The 20896-nt window shown below is 41.9% G+C and overlaps 1 protein-coding gene across 2 annotated transcripts; it reads left to right on the top strand.

Moving 5' to 3' along the window:
* Positions 1–629: 629 nt before the first annotated feature.
* SNAPC3 (small nuclear RNA activating complex polypeptide 3) lies at positions 630–20884 on the top strand. Of its 2 annotated transcripts, none has more exons than XM_051772333.1 (9): positions 630–894; positions 7441–7518; positions 8761–8845; positions 10818–10922; positions 11431–11580; positions 14708–14790; positions 16010–16174; positions 17219–17326; positions 18968–20884. In XM_051772333.1, the coding sequence occupies exons 1-9, from the start codon at positions 674–676 to the stop codon at positions 19113–19115; spliced, it is 1143 nt and encodes a 380-aa protein (XP_051628293.1). In that variant the 5' UTR covers positions 630–673; the 3' UTR covers positions 19116–20884. The 2 variants fall into 2 exon arrangements, with proteins under 2 accessions (XP_051628293.1, XP_051628294.1); XM_051772334.1 differs by lacking the exon at positions 630–894 and adding an exon at positions 915–1082.
* Positions 20885–20896: the final 12 nt, after the last annotated feature.

Raw genomic sequence — 20896 nt, 5'->3', positions numbered from 1 at the left:
AGGCATTTTCACTTTGGGAGGAAAAAATGTGATTTCTCAATAAAGTAGAATGAAAATAGGTCACAGCAGGGCGGGAGTCAGTCTCTTCTCCCAGGTAGCCAGCAATACGATGAGAGGTCATAGTATTAAGCTGCACTAGGAAAGGTTTAGGTTGGACATCAGGAAGAATTTCTTCAAAAAGGGGTGATGAGATATTGGAATGGGCTGCCCAGGGAAGTGGTGGATTCACCGGCCCTGGAGGTGTTTAAGGAAAGACTGGATGTGGCACTTAGTGCCATGGTCTAGCTGAAGTGGTGGTGTTAGATCACAGGTCTACGATCTGAGAGGTCTTTTCCAACCTATGTGATTCTGTGATAACGTGTGAAAGTGTTTGTACCCTGTAAAACCACGCACACGGCGCGGGTTTAATGACTTAAGAACTTTTTTCTTCCGTGGCTGTTTTGGTGTTTTGTTTGGTTTTGTTTTTTTTTTCTTTTTTTTTTTCCTAGTGAACGCTGCCGAGCGCTTTTCCGCCTCGCAGCACCGCGTCAGCACCTCAGAGCCGCAGCACCCTGACCACTCACCGCCCTTGGGGCGGTGCTCGCCCTTATCCCGCCCGGCGGCCCCGCCCGCAGCCTGTGACGCGGGCGGTGGCGGTGCGGCGGTGGCGGTGTGGCCCGCGGTCCCGGCGGCCATGGCGGCCATGGCGGAGGTGGCGCCCGAGTACGAGTCGGCGGAGCTGTGCACGCGCGCGTTCCGCGTGGGCGCGCTAGGCCGCGGGTGGCGGCGGCAGCTCGGCCCGCCCGACCTCTCGCTGGCGGCGGCGCAGGAGGAGGAGGAGGAGACGGACGCGGCCGTGGCGGCGGAGCTGGGCTGTGCGGCGGACACGGCGGCCGAGCTGCGTGCCGTCTGCAGGTGGGAAAGTCCCGGCTGTCTCCAGGCGGGGATTTACGGCGCCGGTGCGAGCGGGACGCCTGTGGCGGGAGGTGGTCGGTGCTATCCCTCAGATGCCGCAGCGGTTCCTCGGGAGAGGTGGGAGGTGCACGAGTAAACACGGTTCAGAGCAGCCTTTTCCGGGCCTGTGCCGTGTGTTTAACGCCCAGGTAAATCATAGAATGTTAAGGAGTCAGTGGACCTTACGGACCATATAAGTACTAACCCCCATGCTATGTGCAGGGACACCTTCCATCAGACCAGGTTGCTCAGAGCCCCATCGAACTTGTCCTTGAACACTGCCAGAGTTCCGACATCCACAGCCTCCCTGGACAAGCTGTTCCAGTGTCTGACCACTCTCACAGTAAAGAATTTATGCCTAATGTTTAATATAAATTCACCCTCTTTCAATTTGTACCCATTATTCCTTGTCCTGTCACTACAATTCCTGACAAAGGGTATTTTGCTGACGTCCCTGTGGACCAGATGTGCAGAGAAGAAGGAAAACATTTTCTTTGGAGGATAGTGCTCAACTGGTGGATATTTTATGTTACGGTCTTGAATTTGTGACCGAACAGTTCAGCGCTTAAGAAGTTACATAGGTAGATACTTAGCAGCATAGTACTGCTTGGGTAAAACTTAAAGTATCTGAACATCTACGTGGTTTTAGGAAGCCCCAGTTGCGAAATGAAGCATATACCTTATATGAAGAAATAAGTTTGTATTAACATGGAATCATAAAATCACAGAATGGCTTGGGTTGGAAGGGACCTTAAAGATCATCTCATTCCAACTTCCCTGCCGTGGGAAGGGGTGCCTACCACTAGAGCAGGTTACTCAGAGCTCTGTTTAGCCCGTCCTTGAACACTTCCAGGGATGGGGCATCCACATCGTCTCTGGACAACCTGCTCCAGCACCTCACCACCCTCATAGTAAAGAATTTCTTCCTAATATCTAATCTACTAAACCTACTCTTTCAGTTTGAATTTCTTGGAAACATCATTTAGATGAGTTCAGATAGCTGGCAGCATACAGTACCTGTTGACCTTCTCTGGGTCCTTGGTTCCCACTGACGTGTTTTATTCAGGGCTGGTGGTGAAGTCAAGAGCTACGCAAATGCTTTATGTGGGTTGAAGCAGCAGCGTGTAACATGCTATAGCTGGAAGGCTTTCAGGTCACATGGATAGTGAGACTCGTCTCTCACCTGTAGAAAAGGCCTGATTTCAGGAAGTAATTCCTGTAGAAAGCATCACATGTTGTGATTTATCTGCAGCTCATCAGTAAGGAAGATATGCCAGAGTTCTGTTCCTATCTGTATAGCTTTGTGCTTTGGCTGTCAGAATTCTGGTGACTAGCATAATTTTTTACCATTTAGGCTTAGTAGAAGGAGAGGCTGATATTAGTTTTAAAGGAGTGTATTCTGCTGTGCAGGAACTTTGGGAATTGTTCTCTAAGCTCTCCCAGTGTAGATGGGATAATCTCTTGATTGCTCCTGTGCTGCAGCTTATTCTCTGCAGTGATCCTGTCTGTTGATGTTTTCATTTGAATTCCAAGCTGGTCTTCCATGCTTTCTCTATTTTTCCCTGCATTCATTTTGCTTTTTTCTTCCGTTCTGCTTTCTTCGGTTTACAACTGCTGCATTTCACCTGCTGTCTGCATTTGCTGGTGTTACAGAGCAGTGCTGTCTGATGCTGTGTGTACAATAAAGAGTGGTCATTTGGGAAAAAGGACTGGCAGTCTATGAGGTGGAGAGAACTGATATTCTGACAGCTGTTTGTTGGCTTTGCAGGAGAATGAAGATAAACCTGCACATCCTGGTGTGACTTTTCCCCTGCGCAGGCTGGAAATCCCAATCCCTAATCTTCATGTACTTTTGCTTTTAAATTAAATAGCCCTAGCCTCTTGAGTCTCTCCTTAGCATTGGCCAAACTCAAATCACTACCTCTGATCCTTTCACTCGCCTGCTCTGAGCTGCTCATATTCCTCCCCTGAGGAGAGATGAGAACACTGGGCTACACCAAGATCTATTCTATTCTATCCTGGAATCACATTATTGGCATAAATATAACTTTATAGGTGCTGAAATGAACACATGCTGGATATAAACACAGATTTTTCTGACTATGAATTATTTCTAAGGGAACTTCTGACAAATTAAGGAGGTTTTCTCTGGGTAGAAAAGAGAGAAGATGTGGATACTCCTATATCTATTTTTAAAAGTGTTAGATTAAGAGAATCTTTCATGGACTCAGAATGAAGTTTTTCAATATCCATAGTTAAATATTATTTAGAATATAGTGACATAGCGTACACTTAAGTATTCTTGACAATTCAGAGTCTTCTGGTGAGGAGCAATGGTGTAATGTTTAAATGCTGTTTAACTCTTTGGGCATCTCAGTGTGTTGTGGTTGTTGTTGGGTTTTTTTAATTTATTTATTTTATTTTCTTCTATTTTTTCCTGTAATACATTCCTGCAAACAGAATACAGGAAGAAATTTCCTTCTTCACTCATTTGCATTTGACTCAGTAAGAATGCCTTCCATATTGCTCAGGTTGTATGCAAATAATCATTATGGAGATTGGTTGCATTTTCACCAGATTTTGGTGAAAATGGTGTCCTTAGCTAGGAAATTCCATCAGTAATTCTCTTAAATAACCAAAGTGTCAGGAGAGTAGAGTTCTAGGTTTTGTTCAAATGTCTCAGTGGTCTGTGAGTGAAGTTTGCCTTGGGATTCATTATTGGTATTTGACTGATTGAAGTCCTCAAATGTTGGAGATGCTGAGTTATGTTACTCTGTTTTGTTTTCTGTGTGATTTGTTGTGTGCATGTATGGGGCAGGCTAAGCCTCAAATCAGTGTGGATTTTAGGTGAGGTGAGTCGAGGCTTGCAGGTACCTTATTTCCCTTCAATCCGAATGGACCTTCTTGTTTTATTAGAAAGGGTAGTTGTAAATATCTCTAGGGATGTGTTATAAAGCTGCATTAAGCTAGCATTAACCTCTTAACGTATTAGTATTTAATATCTTGTGGTATTAGTGTCTCAAAGGTGATGAAAGTACTCCCTTTAAAATATGTGCAATATAAAGAGTAATATGAACACTGTATCTTCTTATTACAAAAGTACCAGACCAAATACTAAAATACCTTTGAATTTCTAAAACTGAGAAAACTCATTGTGCTGTTAGAATATTCTGAGAAAACTAAAGTCACAGTGATTAAAGGCTTCATTGGTAGTCTGTTTCCTTGTCCACATTTCCACAGAGTTGCTTCTGGGCTTTTTATTTCTAGCCACCTTAAAGTATCTTTCAAGGAGACACAAATTCATGTAACACTTTGCACGTTTTTTTGAAGTGAGATCTTCAGGGATTGTTCCTCATCACTGTACTACACTTCACCTTGAGTTCCATTAAACAGTTTGGCAAATGCTTCCACCACTGTGGTAGTGGAGTGCTCTGAGTGTATTGTCTTGCATAGAGAATAGGGGACACTGTAGGGACACTGTACTGTGCCTTGCTTGTGGCAGTCAGGAGTGAGGTGTGACCAGTGCAAACCTTGTGTTGCCTGCACTTCTGTCTCAGGTATACGGCACTGATTACTTAGCCGTAATTTCTGGAGGGTTCAGCATATAATTTCCATTTGTAAAGCCCGGTTTCCTCAGGACCGTGGACCACATATTGGCTATGTGGTTCCATTGGCAGCAGTGGAGTTACTCAGGAGGAGCTCCAGTGTGGCCTGTGTGTAAGGCCATACTGTAGCATAGCCTTTCAAGGCTTCAGTGCACATGATTACAATTCATATGTAATGAATTATTAGACTGAACTTTAATGATGGCTTTTCCTTTAGAAATTGAGGGTTTCTGACTTTTCAGGAGTGAGAAATTGTGGTATCAGGGCTTAGAAGGGTCCACGGAACTTGTCAGAGGTTCAGCGGCAGTTCCTCTTTGCACTAGCTACCTTTCTGTCCTTACAAGGATAGAGAAGAAGCAGCTTACATGCCAACTACTTTACACAGTGTCTGTTGTAATTCCCTGCTTTCTGGGGAATGTTAGTTACTTTCCTGAGGCAGGCAATTAGTGAGCACCATGTGGATGCCACAGCCAGAAATCCCTGGCTCTGGCAGTGGAAGGAAGGAAAGCACAAGTACTGATGGTTAGTTCTGACATTGTATGCACAGAAGGGAAATGGGAAACTGTCACCTTTCTTGCAAGTGAAACTTCACAATGATAGGTAACAGACATTTTCAATACAAGTAACATATGTGATGTTTAAAGAACTGAATACATAGTCATTTCTTCAAAATGTTAGGTCTTCAAGTGACAAGGGCTCTTTGGTGAATGGGATCACTGATCCACATGCAGGAAGACTTAAATAATCTAGACATGCTGTCAATTCTACAGAAAGGGTGAGTTGTGAGTCGCTTTGTGCGTTGGGGGATGTGCCTTCCTTCATTAAGTGAGCTTTTCATAACGTGACTCTATGCTGCATGGAGAATAGCGCCATTTGAAAGGCTAGTGTTCTCCAAAGTGCTGTTCTCCTTCTTTATGTTAGTTAAATTACTGTTTCTCAGCCGTGGTACATTCTGCACTTGATACACGACTCAGTTGTCTCTGCCTCCACTTCCTCAAGTGAGAATCTAAGTTGATTCTATTTCCAGGAGGTTGTAGCTAATTGCTGCATAGTTCCTTTTAAAATGGTGCTTCTGAATGAATCGCCTTTTCTCAGTAACTTAAAAAAATTATTTTCTGTTTGGGATGAAATCTGTAAAACAGAAAGGTTAAAACTTCGTGTACTGTTGGATGGTAAGAGACTAACTAAACAATAATAAATTCAAATTATTGTGAATACAGAGTGACTCTATTGGCTCCTTAGAACGAGGCCATCTACCCACAACCAAAATTTTATCTGACTTTTACTTATTGTCAGCTGATAACAGTTGATTCCAGACTTCTGTTTCTCAGTCACAGCATATTCCTGTGCATTTTGACTCTAAAGGGTTATTCATTACTTCATCCATAGCATTGTTGACATGGGGAACATTATAAGATTATAATGAAGACAAATATAATGAAATAATAAATTGTATTGAGAATAAATGGTACAGTCCAAACGTTTTTCCTGGACTTCACTAGTCATATATTTGTCCCATAAAGAAATGGGTTTGCACAAGAGTTTGCTGGGATTCAAACTGCAGATCGATTTAGGCAGTGGTATAAGCCCTGCCCTTATATAGTGTGCAAAAATGGAGATACAAAAGCAATCAAGTCTGATTCAAAGCAGGTGGAACTTCTCTGTTTTAAATATTTTTTTCTCAGACTATTTTTAAGCTTGAGATAAAATTCTTTTGTGATTAATAGAAAATGCTGCTGGGAAGGACCGCAGAGGGAGGGATTGCATATATGATTCCCCTGAATCTGGTGTGCAACACTGTACAACCTGAAATGGGAACCCATAAATGGCACCCAGTGGTGAAGCCACCTTCAGGTTCCTGCTTCTCATACTTCTACCATTCCACAGACCATGAGAAATCAAAGAGGATAACTCTAGATTTAAATTGGTTATTAGGAAGAAGTTCTTTACTTTGAGGGTGGTGAGGCACTGGAACAGGTTGCCCAGAAAAGCTGTGGAATGCCCCATCCCTAGAAGTGTTCGAGGCGAGGTTGAATGGGGCCCTGAGCAACCTGGTCTAGTAGAAGGTGGCCCTGCCGTTGGTGTGGAGGTTAGAGCTATATGATCTTTAAGATCTCTTCCAACCCAAACCATTCCATGATTCGGTGATTCTATGAAACTAATACTGTCTTTGAGTCAGAATTACTCTGTATGTTTCTAAAAAGGAAATTGATATTATTAATATGGCTCATCTGAAACCTGCATCACTTAATCTGTTTGTGGACCTTTGCAAACACAAGAAAAGTGAGGATGAAAAGGGGCTGAGGATGGAAAAGAGGATACAAGGTAGAGTGGACCTGTCGCTTCTGGCAGAAGTATTGTCTTACTCCTACTGGAAGAAATGGGGCATAATTAGTGCCTTAATAGAGCTACAACAGCTCATGTAAAAATGGTGGCTTGCCCATGTTTGTACTTGAGCAGGGGTGTTAGCTTTGCCATACACATTGAGGTTCTTAATTTGTTTCGGTTGAATCTCTTGTGCCATATATCATCAGAACATCAGAGTAGGTGCACGAGATTTTAAAAAGTGGCATTTTTACTTCATACAAGGTATTGGACAGACATTTTGAATTTAGAGGGCTTGTTAAACCTGTGGAGACAGCTGTGCTCCATTAAGACAGAATGCAAAATAGAGATAGGATTTACCCAATCTCTGTGAAAACCAGATATAAAGGCCATGACTCTTTGTCTTCTGGTTCTTTATCTTAATAACCATACTGCCCTTTTGCCCTGATTTAGGCTATAAAAGCTATATCTTGTTTATTCACATTTTGCTCTCTTTTTTCCTTTTAAGGATAGATTAACTGATTTTCATAATGAGGTGAGAAAAAATGTATATTAATTATTTTCTTTTTTGTTCTAGCATTGATATGTTAATGTCTTCTGATAAAGAAGAGGACCCAGATGTTATTTCTGAAGATAGCAGTCTGCTAACTCTTCGGTATGTTGTTATGGTACACTCACACTACCCTTATTTGGGGTGGAGTTGAAAACAAGCACAGAAGTATGGCTGGCTGCTTGTTCTCTTTCCATACAATGGTGTGTTTTCTGAGAAAGTGTGCAGAAAAACTCTAAGGCCAGAAACACCAGATTGTGATAGGATAATTGGTATGAGCCTTCTGCTTGAATGTTGCCTAGGAATTTTTTATTAAGATATATAGAATGTTCCATCTTTGGAACATAATGGAAAAGCTTAGGATTTCTGGACCTAAATAATTCTGAAATAACAACTAAGTTTGGAGCATGCAGAGGACTTCTCATTATCATGTGTGTGAGGTTCCTCCAAAGCCTTATGAAAAAAATCTGTAGATTTTGCCTTTATTAACACAAAGTCACATTGAAACAACCAGAGTGTTAAGTACTGATGCAGTAACCAGATAACCTCTTTATCTGAACCTACTCTGTATAGAATTCATTGATACTACTAGTGTATTTCAGAGGGTAAGCAATATATATTAAGTTTCCATCAGTTAGAGAACTTTGAACTCCTACTTGGCCAGTTCAGGGATTTGCTGTACTTTACATAGTACTGATGTAAAGAAATATGTTAAGATTGTGATCACTGTTAAGTCTAATTGTTACTGAAAATCATTAGGAAGGTTTAGAGGGTAAGTAGACTTGTCCTGGAAGTTAAGGATTTGTTCATGCAGTGGTTAAATATATGTATTTTAGTAAGTATTCTGTGTATGATACTCTTTCTTGTACAAATGATACTGAAGTTTTTTTTGGTTTTTTTTTTAAAGTCTATGCCATGGGCCTGAGAATATTTGTGGGGTTTTTTTAGCTTGTGTTTTGCTTGAACATGAATCCAGGGTTTTTTGAAGTGTGGAAGGGATAGTTGAAACAGCTTCCTCAAAGGTAGCGAAGTGTTCTTTTCTAAGACCTCTTCAAACAACATTTTGCTTTTATTTCTTGTAAATGTAAAACTGCCCACAAACAACCTGTAACTTGCACATAAGGGGAAGGAGAAACACAAGCTGAAGTCCACAAGCTAGCCTGTGCACTATCAGGTTTTATGAGAATCGGGAGACTAGTATTTTAAGTTATTCTGTCATACTAAGACAGACAGGGATCTTGCTCTTCGACAGCTGCTCTGTGGTAGCTTGTGTCATTTAAAAATATACCTAGAGATTCTGCATGAAAGTTGTTGAATGAAATTTTGTCTTGTGTTTCTGCCCCTCAGAATCAGAAAGAAGGCCTTAGAGAGGAGAGAAGAAACAATTATTGTGGATCGAGCTTGCAGACAAGAAACTCTTGCCTATGAGATGGTAAGTTCCCTGTCACCTCACAGGCTCTCAAGACAGCCAAAATCCAACTACTGGTTGCTTTTTTTTTTCTGTCACTATGAAATGTACACTGAAAAGGTTGGTTTGCAGATACAAGTTTGCAGGTAATGATTAAGGTTAAAGACATTTTATAGAAAGATAAGATAGGAAGTCTGCTCCTTAGAGGTGATTAGAACCTAGTTAAGAAGGAATTCCAGCTCATTATCACTGTATGACTACTTTTATTTGGTTAATACTGAAGCCTTTTGTACAGGATCAAGTGTGCTGGGTATCATGTGAACTTATCATAGAGCTAGATAAAATACATAGTGTTTTTGCTCCTGGAGACCTGTGTTGGAAACAAAGCTTTAATGTGTTTGTGAGCTAGTTTCTGTAGGGCTGAAAGAGGAAGACAGTGCCAGCATGGTGGCAGTAAATTTCTAATTCTGAGCTTTGTAACGCAAGTTTTTCAGCCATTTTGAACTGTCAAGAAACAGGAGTGTAGTAATCAACCCCTCAAAAGGCATATTGGAATTTCTTTAATTGTGTTTTGTACCTTTTTTTAAATGATTTCCTCACAACCATTGAAGTCATAAACAGGAAAACTTAATTTCATAAATTTTCGTAGATTCATAGAATCATTAAGGTTGGAAAAGTCATCTAAGATCATCAAGCCCAACCATTCCCTTAACACTGACAGGTCCGCCACTAAATCATGTTCCTAAGCACCACATCTAAACATTCTTTAAACTCTTCCAGGGACAACGAAGTGCTGAAGTCCATGACTGGAACAAGCAAGCCATGAATTACTGAAAAAATTAGGGACAGGGGTATAGTGAGGAAGGAGCCTCATGTGACTCCTAAACATTTTTTCCCCTTGACGTTTCCTGTCTGTCATGAGTTTTCATGTGTCAGCTGTTCAGAGACCCAGGCACATTATGTAAACAGCATGATGCAACAGCTGTGCTGTTCTCTTAGCCTGAGGAATATGTGACAAAATATTTGCAACAGAAACCTTCATAAAGGCTTTCAGTGAGCGGTGTCTTACTACTACTTCTGAAGAATGAGCACATGGTCAGTTATTGCATTCTTTAAGCAAGCAGTGGTAACTGGTTTGTGTGTCAGAGCTAGTTGGTGTCCTCATACAGGATGAGAACAGTAAGAAACACAAGTTTGGAACGTCTTGCATGAAGAAGGGAGGTGGAAGCATTAGAGCCCAAGTATCTCTGAAGTCTCATAGGAGTACATGTTCCTCTTACTAAATTTGAGGAACAGTCCAGGCTAGTAGGAAGTGCTTGTGCTGTCAGTATTTTCTCTTGATTTGTTGGAAAAGGAGGAAACTGCCACATAAAAGTGCCCCCTCTCTTACAGCTGGGCTATGTCTTAACACAAAGTAGCATGGAAATGTAGAGATGCTTTTACTTCTTTTCTAAAACATAGTAGTGTGGCAAGGGCAGTTCTGGGTTTTGGATTTTGGAGAAATTGTGGCCTCCAGCTATGTCTAGCTTCCCCAGTAAGAGGAAGTGTTGCACTAATTTTAATTTTCATGTACTTGTTCCTGTGGCTAGTTTCTAGGTTGGTGTTTCTCATTTTGAGGGTTGCAGTCTCCCTTTACATATGAAAGTATTCAAAGAGCATTTCAAAGCATTAAGTAGTGGAAGTTGGTAGCAGATGGGTTCCATGAGGGGAGATTGACAGCAGGCTCTAATTACTTCATGCAGGTCCTCTCCATAGCCAAGGAGTAGCCAGCTACCTTGTAGCAAAGCTGAGAAATGAAGGAACATGCTTGAAACTGGTAATTAGAGCAGTTTCTCACTTTGCCATCTTGGAGGAAGTGGACTGTTTTCAATTCAGAAGGCTACATAGTCAAAACTGAGTTGGTTAGAACAGCATTTCTCAGACTTTTATCCAGAAGCTATGATCTTTTTGTGGCTGACAATATAGTATATGTATGTGTATGTATATATTTTTCCAGGAGTCACATGCAGTTGGAAAGAGACCAGACAATCCAACAGATATAGTCGAGGAAGGAGAACTACTTTTAACTCTGAACATCTTCTATCCTGTTATATTTCAGAAGGTTGGTACTAAATTCCGTAGGTTGTATTTTGATGTCTGTTCCCTACTCAAGTAATATCTTGCTTTCCTAAGTCCACTGAAGATGTGTAGTAAACCCATCAGCTGTGGTAATTTCTTAAGGCTTTTCAGAATCTGGCTTTCATTCTGTTAGTGGTTTACAGAACAAAATTTTTACAGTAATTACTCAGTAGTTAATTCATTTCACAGAAAGCTCAAAATCTGAAATGAAATCCATGAAAACTAAAGTAGTCTTTCTGGATTTGTTAAATGAGCTCAGACCTTCTATCTTTCCTGCACTTTGCAGTGGAGAATGTGACTTCTGAGTTTCTGAATATAACTAACAAATGTCAGTCTTAGGGGAAGCTGAGGCTAGATGCTGTTTAAAATCTCATACAGAGAAGTGATGCACCATATGCTGCCAGTAATGACCTTAAGCTGTCAACTGAAGAGCAGTGCTGATGCTGACAAGTAATAATTTATCTGAATCTTGTATGCTGTTTCCTTTGTAGCATAAAGATCACAAACCCTATCAAACAGTCCTTGTACTGGGCAGCCAGAACCTCACTGAGCTGAGAGACTCGATTTCTTGTGTCAGTGACCTCCAGATAGGTGGTGAGTTCAGCAGTCAGCCAGACCAAGCACCAGAACACATCAGCAAGGTAAAACTTTCTATGTGGAAACCTCTACCTGTAAAGGAGTTTTGAAAACATACAGGAGAGAGGGAGATAAGAGTTTTGTTTTGTTGTTTTTTATTCAGCACTATATTCACCTGCATTGCCTGTTGGTTGCACTGCAAGTAAATAGAATCATAGGATTAGCCGGGTTGGAAAGGACCTCTGAGATCATCAAGTCCAACCCTTGATCCAACACCGCCGTGGTTACTAGACCATGGCACTAAGTGCCACATCCAGTCTCATCTTAAAAACCTCCAGGGATGGTGAATCCACCACTTCCCTGGGCAGCCCAGTCCAGTGTCTGATTACCCCCTCTGTAAAGAATTTCCTCCTAATATCTAACCTGAACCTCCCCTGGCACAGCTTAAGACTGTGCCCTCTTGTCCTACTGCTGGTTGCCTGGGAAAAGAGACCAACCCCCACCTGGCTACAACCTCCTTTCAGGGAGTTGTAGAGGGTGATGAGGTCTCCCCTGAGCCTCCTCTTCTCCAGGCTAAACAACCCCAGCTCCCTCAGCCTCTCCTCACAGGACTTGTGCTTGAGTCCCTTCACCAGCCTCATTGCTTTTCTCTGGATCTGCTCCAGCACCTCAAGATCCTTCCTGAACTGAGGGGCCCAGAACTGGACACAGCACTCCAGGTGTGGCCTCACCAGCACTGAGTACAGGGGAAGAATCACTTCCCTGGTCCTGTTGGCCACACTGTTCCTGATCCAAGCCAGGATGCCATTGGCCTTCTTGGCCCCCTGGGCACACTGCTGGCTCATGTTCAGCTTCCTGTCAATCCAAACTCCCAGGTCCCTTTTTGCCTGGCTGCTCTCCAGCCACTCTGTGCCCAGCCTGTAGCACTGCAGGGGGTTGTTGTGGCCAAAGTGCAGGACCCGGCACTTGGCCTTGTTGAACCTCATCCTATTGGAATCAGCCCAACTCTCCAGCCTGTCCAGGTCCCTCTGCAGAGCTCTCCTGCCTTCCAGCTGATCAATGCTTCCCCCCAGCTTGGTGTCATCTGCAAATTTGCTAATGGTGGACTCAGTCCCCTCATCTAAATCATCAGTGAAGATATTAAACAGAACTGGGCCCAACACTGATCCCTGGGGGACACCACTGGTGACCAGCTGCCAACTGGATGCAGCCCCATTCACCACCACTCTCTGGGCCCGGCCCTCCAGCCAGTTCCTAACCCAGCACAGAGTGCCCCTGTCCAAGCCATGGGCTGCCAGCTTTTCCAGGAGTGTGCTATGGGAGATGGTGTCAAAGGCTTTGCTGAAGTCCAGATAGACCACATCCACAGCCTTCCCCTCATCCACCAGGTGGGTCACCTGGTCATAAAAGGAGATCAGGTTGGTCAGACAGGACCTGCCCCTCCTAAGCTCGTGCTGGCTGGGCCTGATCCCTTGTCCATCCTGTAGCATTACCAAGATGACTTGTTTTGTGCAATATCAAGAAAAACATCGTTATTTGATACCTTTTCACCTTGCCAATCTTATGTTTTCAGCTCCTTCCTCCCCACTGTCAGACATTGGAAGAGGCTGCCCAGGGAAGTGGTGGAGTCACTATCCCTGGAAGCATTCAAAAAATGTGTGGATATGGCACTTGGGGACATAGTTTAGTGCTGAACAGGTGCATGAACATAGGCTGGGTTAATGATTGGACTTATGATCTTAGAGGTCATTTACAACCTTTATTCTATGTCCAACCAATTCCTAGGAAGCAGGGTCTCACCATGCATAGTGGTTGCTTTGGAAGACAAATTCTTTTACCATGAATGGCCCCTGCCTCTTTCCCTCCGGTTCTCTGCTTATCACAGCATCATGTAACATGGGATAGCCTTTGGGTCAGTTTGGATCAGCTCTCCCAAATATATTCCCTCTCAGCCTCTTGCACAGCTCCAGCCCACTGGCCTTGGGAGGCCTGGAGAGACAGCCTTGAAGCTGTGCAAGCACTGCTCAGCAGTGTATTCTCAACTCTACCTAGCCAAAAATGCACAGCACGCACTACATGGACTGCTGTGAGGGAAGCTGACTCCATCCCAGCCAGACCCAGTGCACCTGATCAGGATACAAAGTACTTTTTGCTGAAATGACAGAGAATTATTGAAGTCCTGTGCCCTGCATGCACACACACAAACGCACAACCATGACATGGGAGCACTACCTGGTCACATCTATAAAAACAAGACAGACATGCAATTTTGGAATGTCCAGTCACTTCTAGGGTCTCAGGAGAAAATCTAACACCCTTGAAAATTCTTCCTTAATTATGTAGCTTGTCACATGCAGACAGTCCATTTGTGCCATTCTCCTCTGTCAAAAGTAATTAACAGTTCACGGCACTTGTACCAGCAGTGCAAGAGTCACCAGATTCCAAATCAACTCCAGAAGCTGAGCTAACCATTAACCTACTGTCACCATGTTCTCCACTAACCCATATCCCCAAGTGCCACATGCACACACCTTTTCAACATTCCCAGGGCTGGCTATTCCACCACTTCCTGAGCAGCTTATTCCAATGCCTGATCATTGTCTACTGGTGGGAAATAGAGAATAAATCTCCTTTTTATGCTTTTCTTCTGTATGCAACCTTTGCTTTTTCTCATTAAACTGCCTTTATCTCAACCCACAAGCTTGCCTGTTTTATTTTCTTTCTCCAGTCCTGTTGGGGAAGAGGAGTGAGAAAGCAACTGGGTAGCCAGCCAAGGTCAACATCTTGCTAATTTTTTAAAAAATATTATTAATCTTTTCTAAAGTCAGTGCCATGCAATTACCTAATTTGTGCAGTGATGCTTATGTTCTTGTTTTATGTTTTTGTAGAAATCTGTAAATGCTATGATGGGGAGAGAAATCAGAGAAAAGCAGTAAAGTAACCTGTGGCTGGAGAACAGTATCAGCAGAGTAGCTGCATAGATGGCAATCATATAAGTCTAGTTGTCACATCAGCATTTAAAGTCAGTCCAAAGCTTTTATTAGAAACCTGTAGAATGAGGTTTCTTAATATAATTTAGATACCTAAAATACTTGGATTTTTGACATGTTCTTGTTTAAGGTGTTTAGTCTCTTATAACACTAATGTTATGAGACACTAGTGTTATATATAACAGTTCTCTCTGTCTCTCAGGATCTCTACAAATCTGCTTTCTTCTATTTCGAAGGCATCTTCTATAATGATAGAAGATACCCAGAGTGCAGAGATCTGAGCAGGTAGGTACAGCATTTGTAGACGTTGACTAAGAAAAACCTTAAGGGAAAGAAAATTTATTTAGTTCTTGTGTTTTAAATACTGGAATATTTAGAGTGTAGAGTGGGAATGGATTTTTCATAACTGTCTCTTCAGGTTGAATTGATTTTTACATGGATGTTTAACTTTACTTGCTCTACTTATTCCTTCCATTCACTTCCTTTTTGAAGAGTACAAATCCATTTTTTTACTGCATATCCTGTTTTGCTCTGTTGGGATGGGATTGCTGTGGAAGGTGGCAGATACCAGTTTGTACTGACTTTTTAAGTGCCCTCCCTAGTTATGATGACCATCAAAAGACTGTGAGGTAGAAGATGGATCAGAGAGAGAACAGGCTCAGCTGCGTGAAAATTGCTTGTTCTGCTCAGTCTTGAAAATATGCTGAATGCCTTCATGATAAAGTCAACATTGGGACTGTGTGACTGTTCAGAAAAGAAATCTGAGATTTTAAGGAAGTATGGACTTGCTTACACTTCTGAGATTTAGGAGATCAAAATGTTTAAAATGGCTGGTATGGAAGAGCTGAGTTTGGACCCTGTTGTTTTGCCAGACTTGTTGTGTGACTTCAGAGAAATTAGTTATTTTACTTCTCTTTCTGTCTATGAGCAACAATGATCTTTGCAGAAAGGCTTGTGATAACAAACACAGCTTGTAGAACTGAAGTGCCTTGTATGTAGGAGTGTACTGAAAAGCCAAAAAATAAAGAGTGGCCAGTGCCCTTCCAGTGCTAAATTTTGAAAATGTAACTGCGCAGTTGTCAGCTTTATGTTTCTCCTTGACAAAAACAAACCAAAAAGTTTTTTAATACTTTAAAACAAAGTTATTGACCAAAGGAACCAAATAACTTGCTAGTAAGTGGAATTATTGGACTGCTTGAGAAGTGTTGTGCTGCAAACAGTCTGACCTGAGCGGGTGCCATCAGGAGCATACGCTGACTAGAACTCCTCAGGAAACTCTCTGGTGGGGATTTAAAGGCAGATGTTCCACAAGAGCAGTGCACAGTGCTGTGGGGTTGTGGTATTGCTGTGAAATCACCTTCAATTATTAAAAAATGTTGTCAGTTGTTTTGATTTATGTCATTTAACTGGTCTCAGTGAAGAGTCTTGCATGTCCCTCAAGGCATCTTTTTCTGTGCATTCACAGTTCATAGCATTCCTATGCTGATTGCCCTTCTGTTTTCAGAACAGTTATAGAGTGGTCAGAATCTCATGACAGAGGCTATGGAAATCTTCAGTCTGTTAAAATGGAGGACTATGTATTTAATGATGTGTCCCTTAAAATTGGCTTTCCATACCTTTTCTGCCACCAAGGGAACTGTGAGCACATCATTATAATCACAGATATAAGGTAAGTTACTGTTCTTTGGGAGTCCTTATGCAAATGAAAGCAAGCCTTCTGTGGGCAGACTTCAGACATGAAATGCCAAATATTTGTTTGACCAACTTATTAACTTTAAGATTATTCTGCTACCTTCTTCAGGGCTTATTAAAATTTTTATTCCATATACATGTGAGTATCTCTGAAATAGAGTAATCTTCCTTGCTTTTTGTTTTCATCTGCATAAAAAGACTGCTTCCTAATTAGCATGGTATGACTGCTATATGACAGGAATGGCACTCACAGGGGAAAGCTCTTTTTATGCAGAGCCAGAGTGTGGCAGATGTACATGCATGTACATGCTGACTCTGGAATGGCAGGGAGTGGAATGGTGTAGGCTCTGGCTGGACTCAAATGGACTAGTTAGTGTGAGCTTAAAGCTAAGGGGCAGGAACTGAAAAGGGAACAGAGGAGTTGAATAGTGGGCTGAAGTAGATAGGCAGGAAGGAGAAGGAGGTGTTGGTAATGACTGTGAGGTGGCACCACATCAACAGTAGAACAATGGTGTATACTCTGCTCAGTGCATTACAGGCAGAGAGCACTCTTTGGATTGTCTGTAGCACGTGACAGGTCATTTTCAGTTCCCAGGAGCCTGATGTACCAAAGCATTGATAATATATGGTGCCTCCCAAGAGGAATACAACCCAAAGACTGGTATAGGTGTTGCAAGTAGATGATCTCAGGATTATGAACCTCTAGGGATTCACCTGGTAATAGTCTGTTAGCCTGTGTAGGAGATAAAAGCTTTGAAAAGACCATATACAGCAGATGATCTGAAGACTTCTGAGTTACTGTGCAAACTGAGTTTACTTGTGACCATAAAATCCACAGGTGGTGCAACTAGCAGTCTATCTCCAAATTTTCTTCTGTGTCAAGGAATGTTAAGCAGAAATCTAGTCTAAATCTAGAGTTTACACAGGAATTTAAATCATACCATATTCAATGTCTGTGCTTATCATCAGATAAATTCCAGTGTGGCAGAGTCTTTATTGTATATTATGTATTTCCCTCAAGGCTCATTCATCACGATGACTGTCTGGACAGGAACCTATATCCCTTGCTAATCAAGAAACACTGGCTATGTACCAGAAAATGCTTTGTGTGCAAAATGTACACAGCAAGGTATGCTACATTCTCGATTCTATTATCTTCTTAAATAAGTCTCTCTAGGTGCTGATAAAGTAGAAATCAAAGCTCTGTATGTATTTCATAATAATGATAATAATAATCTTCACTCTGAGCAGTTCTCTCTCTAACTAGGAAAAGGCCTCCTGCAGGTAGCGTTCATTTGGGGCTGATGATTCAGGAGGTTCAAAAGAACTAAAATGATGACAAGACTAATTATTTGGCTCATATTCTGTTGCATACATAGAGCTCAGCTCTCAATCAGTTACTTTTGAAAATAATGCTGCATTTTCCCCCTTTGCAAGACGTGTTGCAAATGCATTTACCAGAAGTCATAAAGAGCTTTTGTTTAATCTAGCATCTAAGCAAGCATAGATCTGTCTAATATAGTAAGATCTAGAGATTTTTAAAAGGCATGCAACTTTTTCCACAGGAAACTCCTAACCTCTACCTGAAAACTGTGTGCTCTGTAGTACTTGAAGGAACTTCTTGTGATGCAGATTTTCTGCAGTTAAGAGAGGAGAACGTGAATATGGTGTTCTTTATGCTCTTTAATTTAGATATGAAAAAGACTTTAATACACAGTGGAAATTCCTCTAAAGGAGTTTCATAGACTAGGCTGGGCTCCCTGATTTTATAGGTCTGAAAGATTTATTTGCAAAATCACCTTTTACCCTTTTTTTTCCCCCCAGGGTAGCTTATGCTCTCAGCCTTAGTTTGACACAGCAGCTGTATCTTTGCTATCTTGCTCGTTTGGCCTTAGACTTCCCTGGAATCAGGCAAAGAGCCAATCCCTTTGTGGTGGGAGCCCATCCTAGTGTTCCTAGCAGAGCCCCTAGGATGCCATTACAAGTGGCTGTAATCTGGGAGGCATTTGGCCATAAGGGGAGGTGGAGCCAAAGGTCAATATGGTGGAAAGATGGGGTGGGGAGGGCATTATCAGAGGTGGTGTAAATTCATGAAATTAAAACCAGAATTATGCACTAAGCATAAGTGAGGACATGATAAACCATGGACAGCACAGCTGCTTTGGCTGGCTGTCCCGTGTGTTCTAATCTTTACAGATAGCATCTGTAATCACTACAGCTGTTATGACCTTTAGAGTCAGAGCATAAATTAGTGACATGGCACACCCTCCTTTTACATGTTAACTTGTGTTCATGGTAACTTCAGTGCTTGTGGAGTGTGCAGCAGTCCTCTCCTTCTTTCTTGTCTGCATCATCCAGGTCCTACTTTTAGACTCATAAATGGATTTGGTTACTTCTCAAAGTAGTTTAGGTCAGTCACGTCTGCTCTGTATCACAGTTTCTTACATTAATGGAAAACAGGGTGACTTAAATGGCCACAGGTGGACAGAAGATTCCTTTTAATTTTTTATTCTGAGGCACTCTACCAGCTATGCAGGTTTGAGGAATTCCTCAGAAGTGCTGCTGTAGCAGCTGGGATTGACAGTGAATGGGTGTGGAGTTTGGAAATAAGCTGTGTGCCTGGGGTGGGAAATATGCAATATTGGTAGTACCTGCTCTGTATAATATTACTGATGTTTGGTGCTGCCATCCCCAACTGTAAGTAAAATGTTGAGATGTTTGTCACAAATGTGTTGGACTCATGAAAAACACTTGTGTTTTGTAACTGCAGGTGGGTAACCAACAGAGACAGTCTGGCACCAGAGGATCCTTGTTTCTTCTGTGATGTTTGTTTTCGGATGCTCCATTATGATGCAGAAGGCAATAAACTGGGGGAGTTTCTTGCATATCCTTATGTTGATCCTGGGATTTTCAACTGAAACTGCCATGTGCCAGAGTGAATTCAGTGAAACTACACTGTTGAATCTGTTGCTCTGGCTGTTAAAACCACTGGAGAGCTTGAGTTTTGAGCATACTGCTGGGTTTTGGGTTAGGTTTGTAACCCTCTGCCCTGAGGTGGAAGGAGCCCTTTGCACTTGAAGTCTTTCTGTTATGCTTTCTAAGTATGATTGTAAAAGCTAAGTTAGCATGGAAAAATATAATACACTTTTACAACATTACAGCGGTTTGGAGACTATGGACTAAAAACACAGATGTTTAAGAAGAGAACGCCTGGCAAAAGAGCCATGATTTTGAGGAGTTCTGTGCATCCAAGGATCTGTAAACCTCCCAGGATGAGAACATGGACATCCTACCTTGAAAACTCATCATCTATGAATAGGGGTGCAGGGCACTGAATTTGTAGGGAGGAGAATGCTTTCTGAGAAAGCAGCTCAGAATTACAGTTAAATTCTTGGATCTTGCCTGCAAATGGGGGTGCTTGCAATCTGTAAGCTACTGCTGTCCATGGTGTGTGACTCTGAGGACTCATTCTGTGAAGAGTAAACTACATTTCACTGATTAATGAACTGTAGCCTGCCTTTCAAATAATTTTGTAAACTGTTTACAGTGCACAGTGTTCACTGTGCACTTTTTTTTAAGTATTCTGTTACTGTGAGTAATGATGTTTTTTATTAAAATGTGATCAATTTGTACTTCCTGTAGTCTGATGTTAAACTGAAGCTCTGTCAAGACAGAATGTACTTTTTTTTAAAGTCTTCTGGAGTTAAGAGGATTATTACTGGAGTTCTTTGCAGTTTAGGAAAGTTTGTAGTGCTATCTGCTTTTCTTTTGAAAACCTCAGCTAATTCTCATTAGTGTAAAGACAGCCTACTCTGACAATCTGCATACAGCAAAGTGACAAACTGAATTCTGTTCAGGTCCTGTAGCTGCAGATTCTTCCAGAGCTTACTTGATTATCTTAGATGTCCTGAAACAAAGGTATCTTGAGCATTTGCAGGACTCCAGTGATCACTCATATACCTGTCTACTTTCTGGTGGTGTATTAGGTCACATGAATATAAAAAGGTTAGTGTTTTTTTTTTCTGCTTGTAAGCCAGCCAGCTGTTGTATTTTAGTAAATCAAGCACTGATAACAGCAGATGGTGATAGTTCTTTTATCCTACAGGAATCTGCAAAAAATGGAGTGCCTTGCCCACCACAACTGTTGCAAGTCCAGCTGCTGGGGCTAGACTGCTTTGTGGTGCTGATGTTTAAAAAGCCCCTGCAACACAGCTCTGGTTGCAACTGCAGCTGCAGTATTTGCCTCATAAGCTGCTACTCTTCATCTCTCCCCCACCTCCTCCTCTTTCAGCTGTCTCCCAGAAATATATGGACTTTCCAGTCCTCCTGAGTATTGGATCTCGGATCATAAAGACAGCTGGCATAATTTCTAAATATATTGTTTGCTTGTTTGATGGCTTCTTATGCTGAGTTCAGCATAAGTTCTATGCAGTCAGGTTTTTGTCTGGGGGTTTCCTCCTTTAGCTGTAGGCAAAAGGGAGTGGCCAAAATGTGAGTTTATTCTTTCATTAAAATAATTTGCCTCAAGTATGCTCTCTCACCCAACCCACTTACCTTCTTTCCATTAAAAAGTTGCTGTCAAATCTATTTCAAAATTGGTGTCCCTGCAAATTAAGAAATTTTAGAGGGCCAGTGCCATACTTCCAGTCAGGCAGAGAGAAGCTGGCCACACTCTGGGTGTGGGAGTTAGGAGCATTCA

The sequence above is a fragment of the Manacus candei genome, unplaced genomic scaffold (assembly GCF_025592945.1).
Source record: "Manacus candei isolate 608988 ecotype Guabito, Panama unplaced genomic scaffold, ASM2559294v1 h1tg000152l, whole genome shotgun sequence".
Classification (NCBI taxonomy): Eukaryota; Metazoa; Chordata; class Aves; order Passeriformes; family Pipridae; genus Manacus; species Manacus candei.
The sequence above is the reverse complement of the archived record's forward strand: the minus strand, read 5'-3'. Positions and strand labels throughout refer to the sequence as shown.